Source organism: Phyllobates terribilis, unplaced genomic scaffold (genome assembly GCF_046119375.1).
Source record: "Phyllobates terribilis strain yellow unplaced genomic scaffold, ASM4611937v1 Scaffold_1__5_contigs__length_1240528914, whole genome shotgun sequence".
NCBI lineage: Eukaryota > Metazoa > Chordata > Amphibia > Anura > Dendrobatidae > Phyllobates > Phyllobates terribilis.
Window position 1 is genome coordinate 1,206,843,985 of NW_027362761.1, and position 9,814 is coordinate 1,206,853,798.

The 9,814-nt window shown below is 44.3% G+C and overlaps 1 protein-coding gene across 1 annotated transcript; it reads right to left on the reverse strand.

The window, feature by feature from the left end:
- Nucleotides 1–548: 548 nt before the first annotated feature.
- LOC141173284 (homeobox protein not2-like) lies at nt 549–2,862 on the reverse strand. The gene is made up of 3 exons (XM_073657869.1): nt 2,378–2,862; nt 1,922–2,115; nt 549–1,730 (listed from the first exon to the last, which is right to left on the reverse strand). The coding sequence occupies exons 1-3, from the start codon at nt 2,838–2,840 to the stop codon at nt 1,560–1,562; spliced, it is 828 nt and encodes a 275-aa protein (XP_073513970.1). The 5' UTR covers nt 2,841–2,862; the 3' UTR covers nt 549–1,559.
- Between the last annotated feature and the right edge of the window lie 6,952 nt (nt 2,863–9,814).

The window sequence follows — 9,814 nt, forward strand, 5'->3', positions numbered from 1 at the left end:
TTCTTCTGTTAGAAAGTGAAGTCCAGGAGACTCCTGTGGTGTCTGCTCCTCCCCGGTGTAGAGCTCTGTTCAGACACATGGAGACCAGACACATGGAGACCAGACACATGGAGACCAGACACATGGAGACCAGACACATGGAGACCAGACACATGGAGACCAGACACATGGAGACCAGACACATGGAGACCAGACACATGGAGACCAGACACATGGAGATGAAGCCCTTGGCCTGATATGAAGCTTCCACTTCAGAGCTGCAGGGAAACAGGTTTTCTTCAGTGCGGCTGATAATGACTGACCTGATCATACAAGGACCAGAGCCGCCTTGTTATCAGAACCACCCTGAGGTCCAATGTACCCTGGAGGCAAATCCCACATCTACAGCTGTAATGAGTCCTTCATAACCAACATTTTTAGAAATCTGTTGTGTGCTGAGTTACTACAAATATAATATACCTTTTTATATATTTGAAAAATTATTAAATTGAAAAAAAGAAAAGCTTTGGTTAATCTTTAATGTTTTTATGAGTTTATAATAAGATGCATGGGATCGAAAGCTAAGACTATGAAAAAACTTAAATTAAAACAGTACAATAAATAACAGTATAAAACATCTGATTTAAATAAAATAATGGCCTACGTACAAATATAAATTACAATGGTCCTTCACAAGCCGCCATAAGGGATGAGGTGTATCATAGAACAGGGAACGGGCTGAATCAGAAGGTGGGGGGAGGGGTATTATAATTATACAGGCAGAGCCAAGCCCCCCAGCACTGATGGGGGTTAAAGGCTAAAACTGGAAGAAATCCACAAATCAGGTTCTGGGTTTCTTGCCTCTGCAAATAGGATAAAAGTGCAAAATGCATTGAGTCAACGCAAGTATAAAAGGCAGTAACAGTAACACAGTTACTAGAAAGGACCACAGTAAGATGAGGGACAAATCATATATACTGCGCCTCATGTTCTGCCAACGAGGGGCTCAGGAAGATCCGTTCATTAACCCAACCCCTGGCCTAAAATTATACATTAAACACAAAGTTTAAAAAGAACTTTTCATTTATGGACGATGATAGAAGGAATATAAAGTCCTCCATGCCAGCAAATTTCTCAGATGCCCAAATGGTCTACAAAAAAAGGACACCAATGTGCCGTTCATGCTCCAAGAGGTCTACTACACGTAGGGAGATGAAGAAGTCCATCATACAACTCTTGCTTGGAGTTTTCACAGTTGGAGGGCAATTAGGGTTAGGTTTTTCTAAAGAAGACCTTTGTACACAAAGTAACTAGGTCGTTGGGTCTCATTGTCCATGATGTTTTTTGGCAAAGAAGGACTACATCATCCTGCAGTAGTATTTAGAGTCCTCCAAACTTAGGGAAGAGTCAAACTCAGCGGCTCTCCTACCCAAGTTTAAAGGTGCATAGAAATACATGCTATCATGCTGTGGTCAAGAGAGCCACTGGCCAGTCCAAACATTGTGTTACCATCATCATTCGAGTCATACGACCATCTGACTCTTCCTTAATGGTCAAGAAAAAAATAAGGAGGTTGAGATCTACTGTGTTACATCCACCTCCTCCTCCTCTCCTTCAGTCTCCCCCTCTTCTGTGGGGTCTGAGGCTGGTGGCTCTGTGGGAAGGACTCCAAACTGGGAGAGTTTAGCCTTCTTTTGTTCCAGACTTTGCTTCCTCCACTTTATGCGGCGGTTCTGGAACCAGACCTTCACCTATGAAGAAAGGAGAAGACATTGTTGAGAACTGGGATCTAAAGAAAGTAAGACTCTTTAGTTACAGCACAGTGACCTATAAATTATATATATTTTACAAAGCAAATATGTTCAGCTAAAATAAAATGCATTACCAAAGCCAAAAGGGCTCAAGTTGAGAACAATCACATAGTGAATGTGCCAGCCCTTACCTGGGTCTCTGTGAGGCTCAGTGTGGTCGCCAGGTCCACTCGTTCTGTGCCCACCATGTACTGCTGCCTCAGGAAGTCCTTCTCCAGCCGGTCCAGCTGTTCTGGAGTGAAGACCGTCCTAATTCTCTTCAGTTTGGAGGGTCCCATCTTGCAGGGCAGAGATCCTATTGGACAGTCGGGAAAGGCTGTGAATCCTGGAAGAAACAGAAGGTGGCGATGTTAGCACATGAAAAAGCAAGGACAGAGCGCTCCTAGTACTCAAGTACACAGAGCGACAACTTCTACAAGTGAGATCCAAGATGACTATTCTGGTGTGAGAAATACAAGGCTCAGCAATTCCTAACCTGAAGAAGAAAAATCCACATCTCTCTTCATCTGATCAACTTTTTGTAAAGATATTAGAATAAAAAATAAATAATTAGAATTAATGTAACCAGATGAGGAGTGTGGACTCACCTCTGTGCCTGCACAGGGGGTACGGACACCGGCACCCTCCACTGTGGGGTCTGTAGTGCTGCTGGGACTGGACATAGCCGGGGAAGGCAGCAGGTTGGCAGAGCCATACTGGAGGGTAGGACATGGCCCCATAGGAGTAGCCATAGGGTGCAGGGGGCATCTGCCATCTGGGTCCCTCCACACTGACTCTGGGAGCAGGTCTGTCCTCCCTGGATAGTATGGAGTCTATATCGAATCCATTCTTGGGTCTTGTCTGCTCCTGAATGGCCGCTGGAGCCAAGTGATGGCCAAGTCCTGGGTAGACCGGAGTGTGCTCCATGATAGCAGGGAGAAGGTGGAGTATCCTCAGGTGGTGAGAAGTTCCAGGAGCAGGTGATCTCTGCTGGAGAATGTAGGGTCCTGAGCTCTGAGCTGCCTTATATCCAGAGCTGCGCTCTGTGAAATGCAAATACACGATTAGCATCCGAATAGCCCAGAGCAGAGACCAGCACTGAGTGGAGGAGTGGGCTCAGCACAGACCCCACTCTGCCCCCGGGGGGAGGAAATGACCATGGGGAAAGCGTCCTGACAACCTCCCCCAGCTGGCCCCAAAATCCAGGAGAACAGGACACCTGGAATTACTCCATAATTATCACATGATGAGTGTAACTGTATCTATATATCCACGTGTCTATATACCGCCTGTGATCCACCTATCCATGGTATCAGATTGCTGATATCTACTTATCTACATATCTCTGCCCATTTATCTATGAATGGATCTAACCAGTAGTGTAGCTACTGGGGGGGCAGAGGGGGCAGTGGCCCCGGGCCCTGCACTCTCAGGGAGCCCACTCAGAGCTACGCCATGGTAACTGTATCGGCGTGCACAGCACGCTGATACAGTTACACTCCGGGGCAGAGCGGGGAGACTCTATGTCCCTGCACTGCCTGGCGGCTGCTATGGGGCCCTTGAGCATGAGGAGGGCCCCCGGTGCCAGCATCAGGCCCCCCGCCTGTCACCACAAGTTAAGTGATGAGAGAGGGAGCAACGCTTTCTCCCATTAGTCCCCCTCTGTGTCTGATGTCATCACTTGGTGCCCGGCTCGCTGTTCTGAAGATGTGCGGGCACTCGGAGCAGCGAGGGAACGTGGAGGAGAGGTGAGTATTGTGTTTATTTATTTTTTGCCTATGGGGGGGAAGCATTATACTACAGCCTCTGCCTATAAAGGGGGGGGGTGCATTATACTACAGACTCTGCTTATGGGGGGCATTATACTACAGACTCTGCCTATATAGGGAGGACATTATACTACAGACTCTGCCTATGGAGAGGACATTATACTACAGACTCTGCCTATGGGGGAGGCATTATACTACAGGCTCTGCCTATGGGGGGGGGGGCATTATACAACAGACTCTACCTATGGGGACGACGACATTATACTACAGACTCTGATTATGGGGGGAGCATTATATTACAGGCTCTGCCAATAGGGTGAAGCATTATACTATAGACTCTGCCTATGGGCGTGCATTATACTATAGACTCTGCCTATGGGGGTGCATTATACTATAGACTCTGCCTATGGGGGTGCATTATATTATAGACTTTGCCTATGGGGGTGCATTATACTACAGACTCTGCCTATGGGGGTGCATTATACTATAGACTCTGCCTATGGGGGTGCATTATGCTATATGTAGACTATTTATACAGTATGAGAATTACAGTTAGGGTCATACAGTGTGGGAGATAATGTGGGGTCTTTGCACTGTGTGGGGGCCATCATAGAGTGTGAGAGATAATGTAGGGTCTTTGCACTGTGTGGGGGCCATCATACAGTGTGGGAGATAATGTGGGGTCTTTGCACAGTGTGGGGGCCTTCATACAGCGTTGGAGCCATCAGTTTGGAGGCTACCAAGGAGTCAGTATGCTGTGTTGGGGGTACTATACAGTGATGGGGCATTATACTGTGTATAAGAGAGCAGCATACTGTGTAGAGGGGAGCTGTACACGGGGGGAGACTCAGGACATTATTAAATGTTAAGTGGGCACTTATTGTTATACGGGAACTCAGGTTATTATGGCTGTTAAAGGGGCACACAGAGGGCACTATTACTTTCTGGGCGGCAAAATGTGGGCACTGTTTTCTAGGACACTTACACACGGCATTACTATATTCTAGAGGTTTATTTTACCATCTAGAGGGTACACAGTAGGTGCAGTAATAGGGACACATACGGCAGCAGAGGCTCAGTATTGGGGTATCAGCAGGATGAGGGGTTTGTGCATGTTGGGAATAGATGGGGACTGTGCCTGACATGTAAGGAGTCAAATGTGTCTTTGTTTTGATCTCTGCAGACCTGAGACTCTGAGTCCTGGATGGAGAAGTTGTCTGTCGGTCTGGGCCAGATGGAAAAGACGGGAAAAGTGAACAATTTCATCAGAAAGAACGTCATCTGTAAGTCACGATATGTAACTGTGCTGTGATCTCTGCAGGACCTGTATCTATCACTATATGTCACCATATGGCGGTAATATCAGTGCTGGTCTTTGTATAGAGATTATTTTCAGTAACAGCACGGTCATCTGCTAAGGTTCTCCGACATCTCCTATTGGGGTGCGCCACCATAGTTGTAATCAGGGTTACCTTGTTAGGGACCCACTCAGAAGTTTCGCCCCCCCTGAACCAAAACCCCTAGCTACATCTCTGGATCTATCTCACATATATCTGCTATCAATAATCAATGGGAATCAAGTGATGTGTGAAAAGGAGATGAAGATATACACTGTGTGCAGAATTATAAGGCAAGTTGTATTTTAGAGGATTATTTTTATTATTGATCAACAACTATGTTCTCAATCAACCCAAAAGACTCATAAATATCCAAGCTTAATATTTTTTTAAGTTGGAGTGTTTTTTTTTTAGATTTGGCTATCTTAGGAGGATATCTGTTTGTGCCGGTAGCTATTACTATGCAGAATTATTAGGCAACTTAATAAAAACCAAATATAATCCCATCTCACTTGTTTATTTTCACCAGGTAAACCAATATCAGTGCACAAAATTTAGAAATAAACATTTCTGACATGCAAAAACTAAATAGAAAAAAATTAGTGATGAATATAGCCACCTTTCTTTATGATGACACTCAACAGCCTTCCATCCATAGATTCTGTCAGTTGCTTGATCTGTTTTAGATCAACATTGCATGCAGTGGCCACCACAGCCTCCCAGACACTGCTCCCAGAGGTGTACTGTTTTCCCTCCCTGTAGATCTCACCACAGCCTCCCAGACACTGTTCCGAGAGGTGTACTGTTTTCCCTCCCTGTAGATCTCACATTTTATGGTGGACCACAGGTTCTCTATGGGGTTCAGATCAGGTGAACAAGGGGGCCATGTCATTATTTTTTCTTCTTTTAGACCTTTACTGGCCAGCCACGCTGTGGAGTAGTTGGATGCATGTGATGGAGTATTGTCCTGCATGAAAATCATGTTTTTCTTGAACGATACCGACTTCTTCCTGTACCACTGCTTGAAGAAGTTGTCTTCCTGAAACTGGCAGTAGGTCTGGGAAGTGAGCTTCACTCCATCCTCAACCCGAAAAGGTCCCACAAGTTCATCTTTGATGATACCAGCCCATGCCAGTACCCCACCTCTACCTTGCTGGTGTCTGAATCGGAGTGGAGCTCTCTGCCCTTTACTGATCCAGCCTCTGGCCCATCCTTCTGGCCCATCAAGAGTCACTCTCATTTCATCAGTCCATGAAACCTTTGAAAAATCAGTCTTAAGATATTTCTTGGCCCATTCTTGACATTTTATCTTGTTTCTTGTTCAAAGTTGGTCGTTTTTCAGCCTTCCTTACCTTGGCCATGTCCCTGAGTATCGCACACCTTGTACTTTTTGATACTCCAGTAACGTTGCAGCTCTGAAATATGGCAAAACTGGTGGCGAATGGCATCTTGGCAGCTTCACGCTTGATTTTCCTCAATTCATGGACTGTTATTTTGCGCCTTTTTTGGCCAACACGCTTCTTGCGACCCTGTTGGCTATTTGCCATGAAACGCTTGATTGTTCGGTGATCACGCTTCAAAAGTTTGGAAATTTCAAGACTGCTGCCTCCCTCTGCAAGACATCTCACAATTTTGGACTTTTCAGAGCCCGTCAGATCTCTCTTCTGACCCATTTTGCCAAAGGAAAGGAAGTTGCCTAATAATTAAGCACACTTTATATAGGGTGTTGATGTCATTAGTCAACACCCCTCCTCATTACAGAGATGCACATCACCAGATTTACTTAATTGGTAGTTGGCTCTCAAGGCTATGCAGCTTGGAGTAGGCTTACATGTATAAAAAGTATCATGTGAGCAAAATACGCATTTACCTAATAATTCTGCACGCGGTGTATATAATCTCTGTGTTTCTATGTATTTAACTCACTTTAGATACACCCATCTTTTCATTCTAAATTGGATTCCATCATAGAAATATTATTACTTATATTGTGAAATTATTTTTATTCTTACTTTTTTTTATCTGTTTATTTTGTCATTTTGAACTAGAATTAGCCACCTTTATTCTTACACAGAAAAGATGATCTTTACAATTTAACATTTACATTTTATTTTCACTTGTTTCATTTTTTATTACTCTTTTATTTCTTTACATATATATATTTCTGCTTATTATTTGAACACATTCTTTACATGTATAAGTGACAAGGTTTAATAATTACTTAGTTTATCATTAGTGATGAGCGAGCACTAAAAAATACTCGGGTGCTCCACCTGAGCAATGAGCCCAATGTAAGTCTATGGGAAACTCCCACCGGCGATCTGCAGAGGGCCTAAAAATTGCCCAAATCGATGGGAACAGTGCTCAAATGACATGGGAACAGCATGGGGAAGACCCCTGGAAACATTTCTGACTCCCAGATCATTGCTGTCAGCAACGTGGTCAGAGTATTACGCCACTTTTACAGACTCACAATAAAACATACAAAAACGAAACCAAAATGGATTTTCCTGGGAAATATGTTAAGGAACATCTTTCCAGGGTAATGACTTGTATATAAGGCAAAATAAATAACCAAAAACAAAAATACTCCTCCACACTTTGGGCTATGTTTACACGTAGCGTTTTTGATGCGTTTTTGCACTTTTGCATTGCTTTCAACCAAGACAAATGCATTCACCAGGAAATGTCATTTTAACATTTTACAAACTTATCTGGCCATGTGGTGTGTGACACATCATCAGACACATACATACAGTGCTGAAAAGACATGGGAACAGCATGGAGAAGACCTCTGGAAGCATCTCTGACTCCCAGGTCACTGCCTAAAAGTGTGCCCATCATAAGTGATCCTTGGCGCATGTGAAGATGCCTCCCGCCATGCACCTGTCGTTGCAGACTTGCAACAATCACCGTCCACGTCCTTGTCCCACTGCAGCGTTCAGTTGTCCCTACCCCATTCCTTGGAATGCAAGCGCAAGTATGCAGGCAGCCACCCACCCACCCACAGGCTGCAATACTATACTGCCAAAATTTTGACAGCTGCTTGCACTTGAAATGTGGCCATTTAGGCTCGTGGAGGTGGAAGCTTTTCACAACCTCATGCCGGCGGCGGCTGGGTGTCCATACTCGGTTCCCAGCCGCCACTATATTTCTCGGTATCGCCTCCGCCTTCCACAAGCACGGGTTCCACAACATTACCCGTGCCCTCCCCAGTGCACTTACTAGGAAGGACCGCCTAACCACAAACATGTGGACAGGTGAATGTGGCCAGGGACCGTACGGAGCAAGTCCACAACTTTTTTTACTAAAGTTGTATTTAGCTCGGTGAAAGGATTGGCATAGAGGGAAACCGTATTTACCCTGCGTGTCATTTCTCCCAGGAAGTCCTGTAATTGAGCTTGTAGCAGAAGCAATGGCAGCCCATCCAACATCAACTCGCACTTGTCGGTGGTGCGTTGACACACACACACATCTTTCTTTGCGCATTTAATTTCTTGAATACAGAGTTGGACAATGGCCTGATCTGCAATGCGGTTTGAGAAATAACATGCATAAGCATGGCCGATCCACATTAAAAAAGCAGCCATAGAATCATAGAATCATAGAATGGTAGAGTTGGAAGGGACCTCCTGGGTCATCTGGTCCAACCCCCTGCTCAAAGCAGGATTCACTAGATCATCTCAGACAGATGTCTGTCCAGCCTCTGTTTGAAGACGTCCATTGAAGGGGAACTCACCACCTCTCGTGGCAGCCTGTTCCACTCATTAATCACCCTAACTGTCAAAAAGATTTTTCTAATATCTAATCTGTGTCTCCTCCCATTTAGTTTCATCCCATTGCTTCTAGTCTTTCCTTGTGCAAATGAGAATAAAGATGATCCTTCTACAATGTGACAGCCCTTGACATATTTGTAGACAGCTATTAAGTTTCCTCTCAGTCTTCTTTTTTGCAAGCTAAACATTCCCAAATCCTGCAACCGTTCCTCATAGGACATGGTTTGCAGACCAGTCACCATTCTGGTCGCTCTTCTCTGAACTTGCTCCAGTTTGTCTATGTCTTTTTTAAAATGTGGTGCCCAAAACTGTACACAGTATTCCAGATGAGGTCTGACCAAAGAGGAGTAAAGACCGATAATGACTTCACGTGATCTAGACTGTATGCTTCTGTTAATACATCCCAGAATTGTATTTGCCTTTTTTGCTGCTGCATCACACTGTTGACTCATGTTCAGTCTATGATCTATTAGTATACCTAAGTCTTTTTCACATGTACTGTTGCTTAGCTCTATTCCTCCCATTCTGTATATGCTTTTTTCATTTTTATTGCCCAGATGTAGTACTTTGCAGTTTTCCCTGTTAAAAACCATTCTGTTGGTTGCTGCCCACTGCTCCAGTTTATTTAGGTCTTTTTGAATCCTCTCTCTCTCTTCTCTAGTATTAGCTATCCCTCCTAGCTTTGTGTCATCAGCAAATTTAATCAGTTTACCCTCAATTCCTTCATCTAAATCATTGATAAAGATGTTGAACAATACAGGTCCCAGGACGGAGCCCTGTGGTACCCCACTTGAGACATTCATCCAGCTGGATGTGAAGCCATTTACAACCACCCTTTGAGTCCGATCACTAAGCCAGTTATGAATCCACCTAACAGTTGCCTGGTCCATTGCATACTTGGTCATTTTTTCAATAAGGATGGTGTGAGATACTTTGTCAAATGCTTTGCTGAAGTCAAGATATACTATATCTACAGCATTTCCCTGATCCACCCAGTCAGTGATTCTGTCATAGAAGGAAATTAAGTTAGTCTGACATGACTTGTTAGTTACAAACCCATGCTGACTCTGGTTAATCACTTCATTCTTATCCATGTACTTACATACATGTTGTTTAATAATTTGTTCAAAGATCTTTCCTGGTATAGAAGTCAGACTCACCGG